General features: G+C 33.2%; 1 protein-coding gene across 2 annotated transcripts in view; it reads left to right on the forward strand.

The window, feature by feature from the left end:
- The window catches only part of Ifi44l (interferon induced protein 44 like), a 32,531-nt gene extending 13,962 nt beyond the window's left edge, over positions 1-18,569 (forward strand). For both annotated transcript variants that reach the window (XM_015490558.2, XM_015490557.2), the window contains exons 3-9: positions 321-369; positions 1,088-1,283; positions 11,887-12,039; positions 13,632-13,803; positions 17,076-17,176; positions 17,479-17,653; positions 17,805-18,569. In XM_015490558.2, coding sequence (XP_015346044.1) covers positions 321-369; positions 1,088-1,283; positions 11,887-12,039; positions 13,632-13,803; positions 17,076-17,176; positions 17,479-17,653; positions 17,805-17,818 — 860 coding nt within the window. In that variant the 3' untranslated portion in view covers positions 17,819-18,569. The remainder of the gene's footprint in view (positions 1-320; positions 370-1,087; positions 1,284-11,886; positions 12,040-13,631; positions 13,804-17,075; positions 17,177-17,478; positions 17,654-17,804) is intronic.
- The last annotated feature ends 209 nt before the right edge of the window (positions 18,570-18,778 follow it).

The following is an 18,778-nucleotide window of genomic DNA, read 5'->3' on the forward strand; positions in this document are numbered from 1 at the left end:
AGAGAGAGAGAGAGAGAGAGAGAGAGAGAGAGAGAGAGAGAGAGAGAGAGAAATGACTATTAGAGCAGGTGTGTTTTGACATATGACCTGACCTAAAGATCAGCCTTAGGACCTTAGGCATAGTTATGGAAGAGTTTTCAGAGAGATTCAACATGCAGAGAGGATTACTTTTGCTTCTCTTCTCATTATGCTGTAATGCCTAATTCCTAACTGAAAAACTTAAGAGCTACACAAGCAGATTAAGTGTCCTACTTAGGAAGCAGACTTGTTCACATAAGAACGTTCAATTTAAAAGCATATGCTTTGCTTATTTCCCATAGGAATTAAGAATGATCTAGGCTGCATAAAGAAGATGATGACAGCCACACAGTATGTTATGTTCTTAATTAATCTATGGCTTATTTTATTTAGAATAATTGTATAAACTGATAATGAAATAGTAAGAATGTAAAATTCTATCACTTCAAATGACAAACAAAAATTGTTATTGACATAAAATATTCAAGGTAGTTTAGAACATCAATAACAAAATCACTACCAACTTTGAAACTTCTAAAATCCACTTGATGACAATTGACCAATTTGACTTCATGTTTCACTCTGCACCTATTAGATTCAGGGTTTTCCAAGTAAAATCTGGATAATCACTTTAGGTAATTCTTTTGAATCCTCTCCTTATGAGAAGAGTTTTGGGGGAACCTTAGTTAATATTAAAAACTAAGCCCTATTTCTTCAATTTTGATAGATGCTACATTACGTATATTTTATTTTAATTTATCCTTAATAGGATATATTTTACTGAAAATAATAACCCACCTTCAGTGTTTTTGCTATTTCTCATTAAATTTTTGTGGTCTCAGGCTAATAGTGTAATAAGAGTTTGATTGCTGGTTAATGAGTGTGTTAGAGATAAATGCATTTTTTTTTAATCACAAAATACCTAATCATAGATATTTAATATCATTCTATAGAAGGTACTACTATCAAATAATAAGTAAGCAACTAAAACAATCCTTAGAAAGGGAAGAAAAGAGAAATTGTTCTTTATGAAGTTTGGCTGTTGTTTTTAACTACTACATTTTAATAGGCACAAAAATAAGCTCCTAGCAGACCTCAGAATCTACAAGCCCCATGCAGACTTGGTTTCAAAAATTCGTATTCTCCTCCTGGGTCCAGTTGGTTCTGGAAAGTCCAGTTTTTTCAATTCAGTGAAGTCTGTTTTCCATGGCCACACAACTCGCCAAGCCCCAGTGGGGTCTGATAACACTAGTATTACTGAACAGGTAAGTTATTTCAGAATTCCCTAAGGATTTTGTTTATTGGTTACAATTAATAGACTTATGCATTGTTTGCTGTTTTCCTCTTATAACATAACTTCTCTTCTTAATCTACCAATAGTTACATACTGAGTCAAATGTGAAATAGGAATAAAAGTTGAATCAGAATTACCTCCTTTGAATAATGTTATCCAGAGAAGTTTTTGGCTTTTTATGGATGCAAGAAGAAATTATAATAAAAATGCCTTTTTTGGTGTTTGTTGTAAGACAAAATTTTAAAAATATGGAAATATTTGTCTGTTATTTTTGATGTCCATTTTTACTTCTGCCCCACATGATTTTACCAGGCTTGAAATGCTTTTCAGTTTTTCTTTTGTATAATAATGAAATACAATACTATAAAATACAATAATTTTTTAGTATGTAAGTCCAGCCTTAAGAAATGGTCATGAAAACAAAATATTCATTTTGGTAAGTCATGTATCAAGGAATAAATCTATCTATGCTCCTAAAAATGATCTTATTTACAAACAAATGTATTTAAGGAAATATGTACTCATCTTTATTGTTGCTCTAAAGAGCTATAAATTAGGGTGCGACATTTATCTAGAAACTTCTTTATTACGCTTGTTATGTTGTAAAATCAAACAAAAAGTAATAAAGGGAATGAATAGAAAATTTCATAATTGGGGTGTATTTTTCTGCTAACTATAATATCATTTGATGGGAAATATGTTGTGCATTGTCAACGCAGATTTAGCACAGGCAGTAAGAGTTCCATTCAGCTTTTGTGTTTCACTTAATAAATTAAAGCATTTTCTAGGATTTTCATGAAGCACATCTTTTTTCTTGATGGTGACTAGATTCTTTTTGAGCAGATTTATTTTAACGTATCAGCCTTGGCTCAGAATCTAAGATAAGATACTTCAGTTCATTAAGCATTAATTGAAATGTTTAAAATTAAAATTCAGTTCATTAAGCATTAACTGAAATGTTTCTATTTGCTAAATATTGAAATGGCATTAGAGAACTAAATAGAAAAGAATATTTGGTCTCTTTGCTCAAGGATTTCAGAATGCAGCAGGTAATAAATAAGTATTATTCAATGTGATAGATGCTCTGATAGTGGTTTTATTCAGAACATAATGTTTCTTCTTTCTTTATAAGTCAAAACCCTAAAGATATTATTTCAAGAGAAAATTTAGATCCTATACTCTAAATGAAATTGAAATACTATATAAATTGAAGTAATATAGGGTAGAGTTTTTGTGAGGGAAACAGTATTTTATTGCTTGGAAACCCTTCTCTTTGAATAACTGAAGTGGTAAAGGAACCAAATTAATGGTTAAAAAAATATGAAAGTACATATTGGTGTTCCTGAAGTTTTCAATATACTTAATGATTTATGTAATTCTTTTAATGAGTAAGACTCATTCTCCAGGATCATAATCTCAGAGATTATTCCTAGGTATTTAATGGGCTAATGGGAGTTTTTGACTTCAAGGTGGACTACAATCTGCCGAAGACAGGTTCTGTACTTTCTGGTTTGGAAGTAATATTGTACCAGTGCTCTCTCCACTAATGGAAAAATTGTGATTAAGTGTCTGGAGTCTCTAAAAACTATTTTTTCTTTTTAGTTCTTCCCAAATCCTTTCTATCTGTTCCTATGTTAGAAGTGTATCTATCCAAAAAAATAAATAATAAAAAATTTTCAGAGGTCTTCTGAAAAACATTCTTGTGAACACATTGAGTTTACCTAGGAAGAAAATTTGGTTAAAGTTGTTCTTCTTAAAGTAAATTTTTGAATGCAGGGTTGTCCCTGAGAAACTTTAAGGATATCTGTGAGTTCAGAACTATTTTGAGAATAATTCTAAGATGATTTTTGCTTTTTATAGTGTACCAACACTTGAACTGGTTATACAAACATAGTTTTACTTGCTGATACCTTAGTACAAATCAAGCTGTGGCCTCCAACAATGTAATTTTCCCCACTACTGTGCTGATAGGAAAAAAAAAATCCCCCAAATATCAGCTTTACTTAATAATATTCTTGAAGAATCACTAACAATGATTAATTTTATAATTGTTTCTTAAATTTTGAACATATATCATGGTAATACTCTGTGATGCAATGTGAAGGGCATGTAAGGTGCTTCTAAAGCATAATGAGATACAGTGGCTGTCTTTAGGAACAGAACTGTAGAAATGTAGTTTTGAACTAAACTTTTTTCATATGACATCAAGTTTACAAGGTAAGACTGATCATCCACCTGCATATTCATACTTGGATATTTGACACATTTTAAAAAATGTACAAAATGAGACTATCAATCCAAGGGAAATAATAAGACAGTCTTTGCTGCCAATAATAAAATTTAAGCTTTTAAGAAAATTAGAAATATAAAATATATAATAATAATATATAAAATATATAATATTTTTTATATTATATATTAATATATAATATAAAAAATTATATCTACCACTCTGACCTTGACAGATTCCCAACACCAAGAGAGAGATATGATGGGATTAGTGGTGGTCTATAAAAATGCATTGTTTCAATATTGTATGAGATAAGCTGTCAATACTTAGAACATCAGGATAATGCAGAGAATAAATGTTCACAAATGATCAAAGTATCAAGTTAAAAATCATTTCTGAGCTGGGGCTATAGCTCAGTGGTAGAGTGCTTGCCTCATTCATGTAAGACACTGGGTTTGATCCTCAGCACCAAATTAAAAAAAACAAAAACAAATAAAATAAAGGCATTCTGTCCATCTACAACTACAAAATCATTCCTGGGCACAAGGTATATTCAAAATTTAAGATTGACCAGTAGATTTCATATGACCGAGTATGAGATTATCATAGATTCTGCATTACAGCAAATATTTAAGAAGTTGTCACTTGTGGAACTTTGATATATTATAATAAAGAAAGATATCCATGATTATCTGAAAGCTATTGAATTAATCCTTCCTTTTCTTATTATATATGTATGTGAGGCTAGATTTTCTTACATACAGACATGTGTCACCTAATGATAGGGACATTAGGTGAAAAATGTATCCTTAGGTGATTTTGTCATTGTTTAAACAGCATAGAGTGTACTTATATAAACCTAGATTGTATAGTCTACTAATCAACAAAAATATGTGTGATTGCCTATGGCTCCTAGGCTATAAACCTGTACCGCATGCTACTGTACTGAATGCTGTAGGAAATCATAACACAATAAACATAGAAACTATTTAGTAAAACTATAGCATATTGATAAAAAAAAATTGTGTTACTTACAGCGCATTTATCAGGAGTGGTGCATTTATTAGGGTTAGAAGTTACTGTGGGTGAGTCAGTGAGCGAGCAGTGAATGAATGTGAAGGCTTAGGATACCACTATACACCACTGTAGACTTTATAAACTGTACATTTAGGCTACACTAAATTTATAAAACAGTTTTTGGGGGCTAGGGGTATAGTTCAGTGGTAGAATGCTTGGCTAGCATGCATGTGGGCCTGGGTTCAATCTCTTGCACCACACACAATTTTTTGTCTTCTATAATAAATTTACCTTAGTATTTTAATCATTTTTTTTTTCTGCTGTGACTAAAAGATCTGACCAGAACAATTGTAGAGGAGGAAAGGTTTATTTGAGGGCTCATGGTCTCAGAGGTCTTAGTCCATAGAAGGCTGGCTCCATTCCTTAGGGCTTGACGTGAGGAAGGACATTATGGCAGTAGAGTGTGTCAGAGGGAAGCAGCTCACATGTCAATCAGAAAGCAAAGGGAGAGGTCTCTAGTTGCCAGATACAAATATTCACCCCAAAGCCACACCCCAATTCCCACCTCCTCCAGCCAAACCCTACCACTTCAATTACCATTCAGTTAATCCCTATCAGGGGATTGATTCACTGATTGGATTAAGACCCTCACAACCCAATCATTTCTCCTCTGAACCTTCTTGCATTGTTTCACATGTGAGCTTTTGGGGGATACCTCACATCCGAACCAAATTAACATTTTTAACCTATGAGCTTAAATTTTTAAACTTTTACACTTTTGTAATAATATTCAGTTTAAATACGAACACATCATATATCAAAATATTATCTTTCTTAATATCCTTTCTCTACCACTTTTTTAAAATTAATTTTTTATTATTTAACTTTTGTTAAAAACAAACATACACATTAGCTTAGGCCTTCACAGGTCAGAATAATCTGATGTTTTGTTTTTCACCTACACATCTTGTACCAGTGGAAGATCTTCAGGGGCAGTAACCTGCATTAAGCTGTTATCTCCTTATGATAATAATGCTTTCTTCTGAATTGTTTCCTGAAGGACCTGCTTGAGGCTGTTTAAAATTAACATTTTTGTAATAAGTGGAAGAGATACATTCTAAAATAATGACAAAAATAGTATAGTAAATACATAAACTAGTAGCATAGGCACTTATTGAGTATTAAGTATCGCATACTGTATATGATTTTATCGCTATATTTTTAAGTAACAACAATACAGTTGTTTTTTTAACATCAAGATCACCACAAATGCATTGAGCTATGATGTCAGAAGGCAAAGGGTTTTTTTTTTAGCTCCCTTATAACTAAAATTATACAAAGGTTGTATACAATCTCTCATTGACTAAAATATCATCATATGATGCCTGATGTGACTTCAGCTAATACAATTTGACACAACAGATTGAATCAGAAACAGATATGAGAATCCAAATATTGTCTATTAATTCAGACACTAAATTGATTGGGAAAACTAAGTCAATGCCATTCTGTTCTAAAATTGCTTTTGGAAAATACATTGATTTTTTTTCCAAGAAAATGTTATCCAACTTAACATTTATTCGGAATTTTATTTTTTAAGACATATGAGAAAAGGAAGGATAGATAGACATGTCAGAAAAGGAAGATTGAAGGGGTGGCAGAGTAAGCCCCTTCATTGACCATATCTCTCCATAGAAACATCAATTTTGACAATTTTCCATTTATGAAAACACCTTCTCAAGAGCAAAGAAAACCAGGTGAGATATTATAGGACCTAGGAGTAGCACAATAATAAGATTGAAGAAGGTAGGAAGGAAAGTTTTACATTATCCTCAGTCCTTCACCCCAACCTCAGAAGCACAGCATGGAGAGAGGGAAGTGATCACAAGACTTTCCCTTGGGCTCTAGCACTGAGACTACTTTGGTAAAGTCCAGTTCCAGTACCCATATGCTGAGCCTCTGGATCATGGGGGGATAAAAGACAGCCCCAGACATCAAGGTTGCATGGTGGACTTAGTCTCTGGCCTACACCACTGTTGGGGATCATGGATTCTGGACAGGCTTTAGCAGTACAGAAGCTTCTGCATCTCCAGGATTTAAGCTCACCATATCATCATTATGGCCACACTGAGTTTCAGGCTTCTGTCATGTTGTAGCACCACATTGGATGCAGTGTCCAGGCTTTGGAACCATGTCCGATGGTCTGCCAAGAAACTCTGGATGTGCTGACTATTGAAAGGCTTTCTTAGACAAAGTCAGCCTGTGAACATTGGTATAAGGGCATATGTCTTCAAATGACCAGATATTAACACACAGCCAGAAGGATCAAGAACAATCAGGGAAATAGTTTATCACCAAAAGTATTAAATCACTATTTTATTTTAACCACCCTATTTATTAGGGTGAGAAACTGACCCTAAATAAATAGAAAGTATGACCTACTGAACAAATAATTTAAAATATCAGTCCTAAGGAATCTCAGCAAACTTCAAGAAAACAAAATAAGAACAATGTGACCAGAATGAGAAATTTAATAGAAATTGGAAATTTAAAAATCAAACAATTTATGAAGCTGAAAAAATACATTGAAAAATTTTTAAAAATTCAGTGGACAGTATCAATAGCAAAATAGATCAAACAGAATATCTGTGAACTTGATAGGTTGTTTAAACTCTCAGAAAAGAAAAAAAATGGGAAGGAATAAAGAAGCTTATGGGACTTATGGGATGGCTTCAAAGGAAGAAATTTTGATTCTTTAGAGATGGGAAAGATAAATATAAAGAGATATAAAATTATTTAAAGAAATAGTTTCATGAACCTTTCCATAGCCAAAGTAAGATATAACTATCGAGTTAAGGGAGGTCAAAGATCTGTAGTTAGATATTATTCAAATAAGACTACCCTGTGACATCATAATCAACCTGTCAAAATTCAAATACAAAGAAGATTCTGAAATCAGTAACAGAAAAGCAAATGACACATAAAGGAGTTTCAAATCAACTAGTAGAAGACGTCTCAGCAGAAACCTTACAGGTGAAGAGAGAGTGAGATAATGTATTCTAAGGGTTGACACAGGGACACTTTCTCCACAAATATTGTACCAAGGAATGAGGAATGCTGTCCTTCAGAAATGAAGAGAAGATAAAGATTTTCTCAGGGAAATAAAAGAGGAGGTAGTTCATTATCATAGAAGAAATACTAATGGGAATTACTGAAGTTAAAAGAGACGCGCACTAGTGAGCAACTCCAACAGGCAACACTAGAAGACTCACTGGTAAAAAGAGGTAAAGTCAAATTTAGAACACTCTAATAGTTTAATGGTTTGTAAATCACTTTAGTCTAAAAGTTAAGAGACAAAACTGTTACAAATAATAGGTACAATGATTTATTAAGAGAAGTGTATTATAAAAAGATGTGGTGGAAACATAGATGAATAAAAATGAGGAGGATTTATTTTTATTTTTACTTTTTTTGACTATGATAGTTAAATTGCCATCAATTTAAAAGTAACTTGTTATAGCTGGGCATGGTGGTGCATGTTATGTTATCCCAGTGACTTAGGAGGCTGAGGCAGGAAGAGTGCAATTTCAAGGTCAGCCTTAGCAACTTTGTGAGACCCGGGGACTCAAAATAAAAATAAAACATAAAAAGGTAACTTGGAGGTAATGAGCCCCGGGGTATGATACCCAGTATCAAAACAACAAACAAACAAACAAACAAAAACTTGTTATATAATAATATAAAAAAAATCTTGTTAAGATTTTTTTTGTAAGCCACATGGTAACCACAAAACTAAGACATGGGGCTTGAAATTTAGCTTTATGGTACAGCAACACAACAGAAATACAAAGAATCCTAAGAAATTATTATGAAAAATACATGTCAACAAAATAGATAACATAGAAGAAACACAAATTCATTGATATAACCTTCTAATATTGAATAATTTAGAAGTAGAAAAACGGAATAGATGCAATAAAAGTAAGGAAATTCAGTCCACAATGTCTTCAAAGAGCAGCTAAGGACCTGATGGCTTCAATGCTGAATTCTTTTTTCTCCACAATTTTTAATTGGTGCATTATAGTTGTACATATTGATGAGATATGTTGTTGCATATTTGTATATGCATACAACATGATGTTCTTTGGCTTCATCCATTTTCCTGCAGATGCCATAATTTTATTTTTCTTTGTGACTGAATAAAACTCCATTGTGTGTGTATGTATATATGTATATATAACATTTTCTTTATCCATTTATCTGTTGATGGACACCAAAGCAGTTAATCATTTGGCTGTTGTGAATCATACTGCTATAAACATGTTATCACTGTAGTAAGATGACTTTAAATCTTCAGGGTAAATACCTAGAGGATGGTATAGCTGGATCACTGCCAAATTTTACTAAACATTTAGAGAAGACTAATACCAATTCTTCTCAAATGCTTCCAAAAATTTGAAAGGGTACTTCAAAACTTATTTTATGAAGTCAGCCGCACCCTCATACTAAAGCCAGATAAAACAAAACACAATCCAAACAAGCCCCCAAATAAACAAACCAAACTACAAAGAATAGAAGAAAAGAGAACTTTAGACGAATATATCCAAATCATTCACATCATCCACCATGATCAAGTGGACTTTATCCCAAGGATGCAAGGATACTTCAATATATATATAATATATAAAATAATGAGACACATCACAGAATGAAGGATAAAAACCAATGATCATTTCAATAGATGCAGAAAAATCATCTGACAAAAATACAACATTCCCTTCTGATAAAAACTGAGTAATTTAGGTATAGAAGGATTGTACCTGAACACAGTAAAGGCCATAGATGACAAACTCTCAGCTAATGTCATACTTATGAGGGATAGTTGAAAGTTTTTCCTCTAAGATCTAGAACAATGTAAGGATGCTTACTTAATCTACTTCTTTATTAAACATAGTACTAAAATTCCCAACTAGAGAAGAATTGAGAGAAATGAAAAGCAGCCAAATTTGCAAGTTGTTAAATATTCCTGTAAACAGACATAATTTTATATATAGAAAATCTGCTAAAACTACCGAACTGCTTGTTAGAACTAATGAATGAATTTTAGTACAAATTCAGGAAACAAAATCAAGAAGCAAAAATAAGTTGTATTTCTACACACTAACAGTGAATTATCTGAAAAAACAATCCAGAAAAAACAATCTAACCAACAGTTATTAAAAATAATGTAGGAATAAATATAACCAAGGAGGTGAAAGATCTCTAAACTGAAAACTATAAAAGTGATGAAACAAGTTAAGACAAATAGATTGAAAGATAACTTGTGTTTATGATTGGAAAGTTAATATTGTTAAAATACCACACTACCCAAAATGACATGCAGATTCAATGCAGTCCTTGTTACATAACCCTAGACCCATTTATTCTTCACAGAAATTTAAGAAATCTAAAATACACATGGAATCATGAAAGATCTGAAGTAGCCAAACAATCTTGAGAAAAACAATAAAGCTAGAGGCCTCATACTACCTAACTTAAAAATGCAATGCAGATTTATAGTGAACCAAACAACATGGTACTGGCATAAAAACCAACACATAGACCAATGGAACAGAATAGAGAGCCCAGTAATAAGTCTACATACATGTATACAGTGATTTTTAAGAGAGGTGTCATAAGCACACAACAGAAAAAGGACAGTCTCTTCAATAATTCATATTAGAAGAAGTGTATGAACAAGGCAAAAAATTGAAGTTGACCATTTTCACACACCATATAAAAAATCAAACTTTAACTGAGTTAAATATTTAAATGTTTTATCTCAAACTATGAAACTACCAGAATAAAACCTGGGGAGAAACTTTCATGATATTGGTTTGGATAGCCATTTTTTTTTGGATGTGACACCAAAAACACAGGCAACAGAAAAAAAATAGACAAATGGAATTGCATCAGACCAAAAAGCATCTGTACAGCAAAGGCAACAATCAACAGAGTGAAGACATGATCTACAGAAAGAACTATTTGCCAATTATACTTCTGAAAAGGAGTTAATATCCACATTATGCAAGAAACTCAAATAACTCAAAGGCAAGAAAACACTACTTTACAAAATGGGCAAGGGACCTTAATCAGTATTTCTTAATAAAGAAGACACAGATGATTCTCAGATATATGAAAAAGTACTCAGCATCACTAATCATCAAGGAAACATAAATTAAAATCAGAATGAGATACTACCTCACCTATATTGGAATGTTTACTATCCATAAACGACAAAAAATAACAAGTGTTGGTAAAAATGAGAAAAAGTAACACTTGTGCTTTGCTGGTGGGAATGTTCAGAAATCATTGATAACAGTGTGGAGTTTTCCTAAAAAAAACCCCAAAAAACTAAAAATTGGACTACGATATGACCAGCGAATCCACTACTGTGTGTACAGTCAAAAGAAATGAAATCAATATCTTAAAGAGACATCTGTATTCCCTTATTTATTACAGCATTATTCACAATAGGTAAGATGTGGAATCAATTTAAGTGTACAGCAGTGGATGAATGCAGAAATAAAATGTAGTATAGTACACGTACGTGATGGAATATTGTTCAGGGATCAAAAAGGAGACAACCTGTTATTTGTGACAACGTGGATAAACCTAGAAGACATTATGCTAAGTGAAAGGCACAGAAAAAGAAATACTATATTATCTCAGATATGGAATCTAAAAACGTTGATTTCATGGAAGTAGATAGTAGAATGTTGGTTCCCAGGGGCCAAGGTTGGTTTGATAGGGTTGAGAGATGTGTGTGTTGGCCAAAGGATGTAAGGTTTAAGTTAGGAAAAATAAGTTCAAGAGATCTGTAGCATGGTGACTACAGTCAATAACATTTTTATTCTTAAAAATGCTAAGAGAGGGGATGTAAAATTTCTCATCACAAAAATAATGATATGAGGCTATATATATGTCAATTTAGTCATTCCACAATGTATATATACTTCAAAACATTATGTTGTACAGGATAAGTACTTACAATTTTATCTATTTTTTTTAAAAGAAACCTTAACTTTTTAAAACTTTAATTCATAGTATGTCCATTATCTACAGATAGAACCTCATATTGGAGATACTTAGTATTTTTTGAAGACTTTGAAAGGGTCCTGAGACCAAAATATTTGAAGACCACTGTGTTACAATTGTTCTAAATAAGAAGATAAAAGTTCCCAGTCAAGCACAACTGAGAGTCAAAATACTTGAAGACCACTGTTCTTCCTATTGTTCTGTTTTGAATATTAGTTAAAAAATTAACTTTAATGTGACTCCTTTACAGTATAGGATATATCCTGTTAAAGATGGAAAAGATGGACAATATCTTCCATTTATGTTGTGTGATTCGATGGGGTTGGATGAGACAGATGATGAAGGACTGTGCGTGGATGACATACCCTACATCTTAAAAGGCTGTGTTCCTGACAGATACCAAGTAAGATTTCTTCAATTATAAGCCATTTCAAACCATTTTCATTACTACTAGTCATTGAACTTTTACCCCACAAGACAATTTCAACTGTCATAATGTGACTCCAATATCAACTGACCACTTTAGATGAGTTAGTACACATGTAAGAAAAGCAGGGTCACTGCTGTTCTTGTCTATACCGTTGAGAAATAAAGCCGAAAGGCAAGACTCTTTTCCTCTCAATTCAAGGAAAAGGTCATGGGGATATTGTTTATATCACTCTTTATAATTATGTGAATCAACAGTAAAGTTGTTGTTTAATTTCTTATTCTTTTTTGATCATATAGGCAATATATTGAACAATTAACCACATTATTTTGAAATATTATACCATAAGTGCTTAGAATTTACTAGTACAAAGCTATATACAAAGGTCATTTGTGACAATGTGGGTAAACCTAGAAGACATTATGCTAAGTGAAAGACAGGCACAGAAAAAGAAATACTAGAAATACAAAGGTTGGCTCTGCTGCTAATTAGATATGCTCCTACAAACAAGTTAACATACTTGTCTCTCCATGTCTTCATTTTAAATGTATGAAATAGTGTCCACTTCAAAGGGTGGCTGATAATATTAGGTGAGCTTACACACTGCAAACACTCAAAAAGTTAACCTTTATTGTATTTCCTTTTGGTATTGGGTATGATAGAATAAGCCTCAGTTTCTAAACAGTGACCTCCATTGACTCTCAGTTGTGCTTGACTGGGAACTTTTATCTTCCTATTTAGACATTCAAAAATTACTTATTAAAACTCTGTTTTTCACCAGACATGATGAAGACAGCTACTGAAAAAAGCATAGTTAAATAAACACAATTCATTTTCTTATCGAGCTCTCAATCTGGTCAGGGAAAAGAAGATTTAAAGATTCAGGGAAGAGAACAGAGCAGGGAGATGAGAGAAAGCATGAGCATGCTAACTAAATTTGTGTAGAAGTGAATCAATCAGTTCAGCCTAGTATTGAAATACAATCAAAACCAGACACATTTCCAAACTCCTGTGATTTTTAATGCATTTTCTTAATATTAGAAAGATTACTGTCTTGTGTTAAGGAGTCATTAATTTGAAAGTTGACATTTCTTTTGTTTCACTTCAGTTTATTTTCCCTCTGCAAAATTCAAAGAAATTATAGCATTTTAGTTAAAATGACATTTTTAGTATATATTTTCTCTCTTTTTATCTGTATCCTTTAGTCCATTTCAGCATGTAAAATATTTAAAGAGGAGTCTTAAATGGTATAAAACAAATGTTAATATCATTTATTTCTGGAGGTTAGAATTTTAAGTTAGCTTTTTCTAAAGCGTTATTTGCACTTAACTTCGATATATACAGTGTATAATAATCATTTTTAACAAAGGAATGAAGGTCTTTTTCCATAAGAAAGATATTATAATGATATTTTGTTCATAGTGGAAAGGAGGAATGAAAGGGGTATGATTGATGTGGGGAAGGAGTAGCTGGGGCAGCAGAGGGATAGTTTCAGGTTGTAGGTTAGTGGTGGTGAATTTTAATGATGGAGGCTGAATTTTGAATGTTATTTTATGTTTCTATAACAGTTTAATCCCTTTAATCCAATCACACCCAAGCATCCTACTTTTATCACCTCTCCGTCACTGAAGGACCGGATTCACTGTGTGGCTTATGTCTTGGACATCAACTCTATTAAGAGTCTCTCCTCTGAAATGGTAGCAAAGCTCAAACAAATTCATGAAGAAGTATTAAAATGTGGTGAGTCTCATCATATCAAAAATTTTTCATTTTGGAATAACTTATATGTCCAGAAAGTTGCAAAGAGGGTACAGAGAGGCCCCATGCACCCTTTACCCAATTTCCTGAGCCCTGGGTTTGGTGGCAATAGTACGAAGAGCTCATTCAAAGGCTTGACCTAAGGAAAGCCTTAAATATATAAATCTTAAGAACTTAAAGACTACATTGGCTATAGTTGTTTCTGATGTTATTTTCCTGTGGCTTGATTGGGGGTCACCTTCCCAGGCTATGTGATTATAGATATGGAAGATCTAAAACAGGAAACTGACATTATTACAATGTACATGCATGGTTATATGTTATTTTATCACATGTAGATTCATGTAATTGTCACTACAATCAGGATACAGAATTATTCCATCACTATAAAGACTTCCCTCAGCTGGGCACAATGGGTATGCATGCAATCCAAGTGGTTTGGGAGACAGGGGGATTGTGAGTTCAAAGCCAGCCTCAGCAACTTAGTGAAGCCCTAAATAACTTGACAAGACCCTGTCTCTAAATAAAAAATGAGGGGGTTGGGGATGTGGCTCAGTGGTTAAGAACCTCTGGGTTCAATCCCTGGTAACCAAAACAAACAAACATTTCCCTCATGATAGTATCTATTTCTTCACCATGCTTAGCTATTAACAACCACTACTATCTTTTGTCATTTGAGACTGTTGTGTAAATGAAATCATATATTCTGTCAGCCTTTTTGACTAGGCTTAATATTCTTTGAAATCCATCCAAGATGTTGCATGCATTTATTGTTCACTGTTTTTATTGTTGACTAATATTTCATTGTATAGATATACCACAGATTATTTAACCCTTATCTATCAAAAGATATTTTGATGGCTTCCAGTTTTTTTAGATACACATTTTCATTTATCTAGCATGGATCCCTGAGGGTATTATTGCTGAGAAAAATATAGTAAGTGTATGTTTAGATTTTAAAAAATTACCGAGTTACTCTCAGGTAAAACTGTACCAATATGTATTCCCACTAGTATTGTAATAGTATTATTTGTATTTTTTCTAATATTTTGTATTGTTTCTAATTTTTAAAACAATGTTAACTCTTTTAATAGGTATATAGTAATATCTCATTATAATTTGTCTAGTGACATCAAATGCCTTTTTATGTGCTTATTTCTTTTGTATTTCTTCTTCAGTAAAGCATCTTTTCATGGCTTTTGCCTATTTTTAGGTTGAACTATTTATTGAGTTTTGTTTTTGTTTTTCTTACTGTAGAGTTTGAAGAGATCTCTAAGTTCTAGATATGAGTCCACTGTTAGATATATGGTTTGCAAATAATTTCTCCCAGCCAATTTTTCTTTCCATTATCATTATTTTTAGCTGTGCCATCTCTCTTCTTCAGGGACTCTGAAAACAGGAATTCTAGATCCTTTTTCATAATCTTACTGTGTATTTATTTATTTGTTTCTATTGGCTATTTTTTAGAGTGGGTAACTTCTATCAATATATCTTCATATCCTCTGATTCTTTGTATTCTTTATTCTGCTTTTGACCATATCCAGTGTGTTTTCTCATTTTGGTAATATATTTTTTATGTCTATAATTTTCATTGTGTTCTTTTCCATATATTTTATTTCTTTGTTAAGACTTTCTATTTTTTACTTGTTTCAAGTGCATTCCTATTTGATTGTTAAGTGTGTCTATAATTGTGCTTTAAAGTTCTAGCCAAATAATTCAAAAATATTTTTCATCAGATTAGGTATCAGGATCTTCTGATTAGTTTTTCTCGTTCAAGTGGAAATTTTCCTGGTTTATGATGTGAGAAATAATTCTTAATTATATCTTGGATACTTCAGAAATTATGTTACGGGGCTCTGGATCTTACTTAGACCTTGTGTTTTAGCAGACCCTCTTAACACCAGTAGAGTGGGGAAAACCCATGAGGCCCTTGGGGGGGCATGGCACTTTGTTACTTCTTCTTATATGGCCTTCATCACAGAAGCTTGTTACTTGGCCTCCCCCAACACTGCCAGAGAAAGAGAGGAGGATGACTCATTATTGCTAGTGTGGTGGATGTCCAAAATCCCCAGTAGCCTCTGTTAAGATCACTAAGGTGGTTGCATGGGGTAGGGCTGAAGTTATTTCTGTAGTACTCAGCTGGAGTAGTGTGGCCATTTTAAGAAAGTACTCATCTTGCTAGGTTGCCCTTTTTTAAAGCTCTAGCTAGAGAGACCAGATTCTTTTTTTTTTTTTTTCTTTTCTTTTTTTCCAGTTCTAGTTGACCTTTCCTGGTTGTGGGTTTCTCCAGCAGGGAATTTGGGATGTATGTGTTGAAAAGAAAACCTACGGAAGCCACCTCTGGAATGTCTCTTTGTTCCCAACCTTTCTAGCCATTGTGTCTTCTCTCCACCTTTCAGTTTTTGTTGTTGATTTATGTATAATGCCCAGAATTTTTTGGCTGCATTTAATGGAAAGAATTTTCTAACTTTGCTAGTTATTTACCTGGGACTTACATAAAGAGACTAAAGTGAAGACAGTCATTTTAGTAATAGGAATTAGAAATACAAGATTTCTAAAAGCTCTGGTAAAGGAGTCTTAGGACATCCTGAGATTTGACTGATATTGGGAAACGTTAATTTTATCCTTTTTTCCTTGGTAGCAGTTGCTAGCAAAACAGAACTTTGGTAAGTTTAGAAGCCAAGTATGAATTATTTCTCCAGTCTCTGGTTTGAGGCAGAATGTAGTGGATTCTTACTGGAGCTGTGATATCAAGGCATTTGCTTTGGTATATGATCACAGTGTTTCTCACTCTCTCTCTCTCTCTCTCTCTCTCTCTCTTTTTGTTTATTTGTTTGTTTGTTTTTTAGTTCTCCGAGTACAGCAACCACTATTACTCCTGTTGACGACTTTAGAACACAGTTTGAATGGGAGAGTAGATTTTTGCAATTATTGCAAATGTAGTTGTATTTAAAAGGAACATACTCTATATACAGAGTTAAGAAAAATTGTGCTGTGAATGGATAATTATGAATGTAATGCACTCCACTATTGTCATGTATGCAAGAAATAAAAAAAGGTGGATCTTTCATGTTGGAAGAAAAAGCATTTATCCTTGAGAAGAAATTCAGGCTCCATATTGAGATTTACTGAGAATATTTCATTCTCCAGTTCTTAAAATTACCTTACATAGAGTGGCTTTCACACAATTTAATTACCTGTTTGACATATTGCTGTCTATGATATAAAATAACAGATTTATCTGTTTGATACAGGTGTAGCACATGTAGCCTTACTTACTAAAGTGAATGATTGTGATGAAGTTCTTCAAGAGAACTTTCTAAACATGACAAAAAAGATGACTTCTTGGAACCAGGTGAAGAATGCTGTTTGTAATTGGATATTATAGTAATAGTATCAGAATCATACTCTGTGTGTGTGTGTGTGTGTGTTTGTGTGTGTGTATGTGTGTGTTCACACAACATATCCAAAGGCAAAGGATTGGAATCAATTGCTTGGCTTATTCAACTTTATACTTTTTTAAACAATAATTTTCTGAATTATAATTACATTATGAAGAGAATTTATCAAGCTATGGCTTTTTCAGTTTCTTGGATATTATTTAAAATCCAGTCAAATTTCAAATATGACATGCTTTTTAAATACGTTTTTCCACAGGTAATGTTAATCAACCAAATGCTAGGCATTCCTCTTTCTAATATCTTGATGGTTAGAAATTATGCTTCAGAGCGGGAGCTGGACCCTATGAAGGATGTTCTGATTCTCTCTGCACTGAGGCAGATGCTGCGGGCTGCAAACGACTTCTTGGAGGACTTGCCTCTTGAGGAAACTGGTAAGCTGGGCTTTTTCTGTTCCTCTTGTAAGGCACTGGTGTTTTTTGAAAAACCTTAAGTTATACTTAAATTGCGTGGATGGGGCCTGACTAGTCCTGACAGTTGTGTTTGAAGAGATGCTTCATTTCTGCCCCTTTGTTTTCTTTTCAGATGAAAGTTCATAATTGTTAAAATTCTCCCAGTGAAATTAGCTGCCTGGATTCTGACTCTTGGCACAAATCTAGACTGGGATGCCCCAGTCCATCTGTTCATGTCCTTCTTCAGCATCTGCTGTTGCTCCTGATTTGCCTTCTGCCCTAGACAACATCTAACTGATGGCTGATAGGATCAGTCACTCCTCAGACCAACCCAAAGGTCAATCCTTGAGAAGTGGTGGCCCAAGATATGTCCTGCCACAAACTACTCTCCATGTTTCTGAACCATTTACAATTTAGTATCTGTGACACTTTTCTCACCCTTCTCAGGCAAAATCCTTACTCATTCATCTGTAGCACTTTATGTAACTATATGAGTTCTGATCACATTGAATACTGATTATAAAGTGATTAGATAGATATCTGCTTTTCTATATATATTGTGAGTTCTTTGAGAAACAGGGTTTGGGTTTTGTCTCTTTGTATTCACAGAGCTTAGCATAGTACCTGATAATACACAAGCATACCCGTGATAACTCTTCTCTCCTATCCTCTCCAGAGTAACATTTACTTTAAATATTTCTCCATATAGAAGGGAAGGCAAAGAGAATGAAAGGCTGAAGAGAACAAATGGAAATATCAGAGGGAAAGTATTTTACTTGTCTCTGGATGAAAATATGAGTCTCTAAATAATTGAATGTAAATTAAAAAGAGCCTGTATTTCTTAACAAATTAGTGTTTTATTTCTGTGAAAAAATAAAGTTTCTTCCTCAAATGATAACTGTGCCTGATTTCATTTGAATTCCAAACCATCCTAGTCATGTATCCAAAGTGGAATGATCAAATAAGGTTACCACTGTAAGTTAATAAGAAGGTTGTCTTATGTAAGTGACCAGATGATTCTGAAGTCCTCTTGATAGCTGTCAAAATTAGAACTATCAGTAAAGACTATCAATAAGAAAAACAAGTCCCCAAAATAGTTTTCAGTTA

This window comes from Marmota marmota, unplaced genomic scaffold (assembly GCF_001458135.2).
Source record: "Marmota marmota marmota unplaced genomic scaffold, marMar, whole genome shotgun sequence".
NCBI classification, from domain to species: Eukaryota; Metazoa; Chordata; class Mammalia; order Rodentia; family Sciuridae; genus Marmota; species Marmota marmota.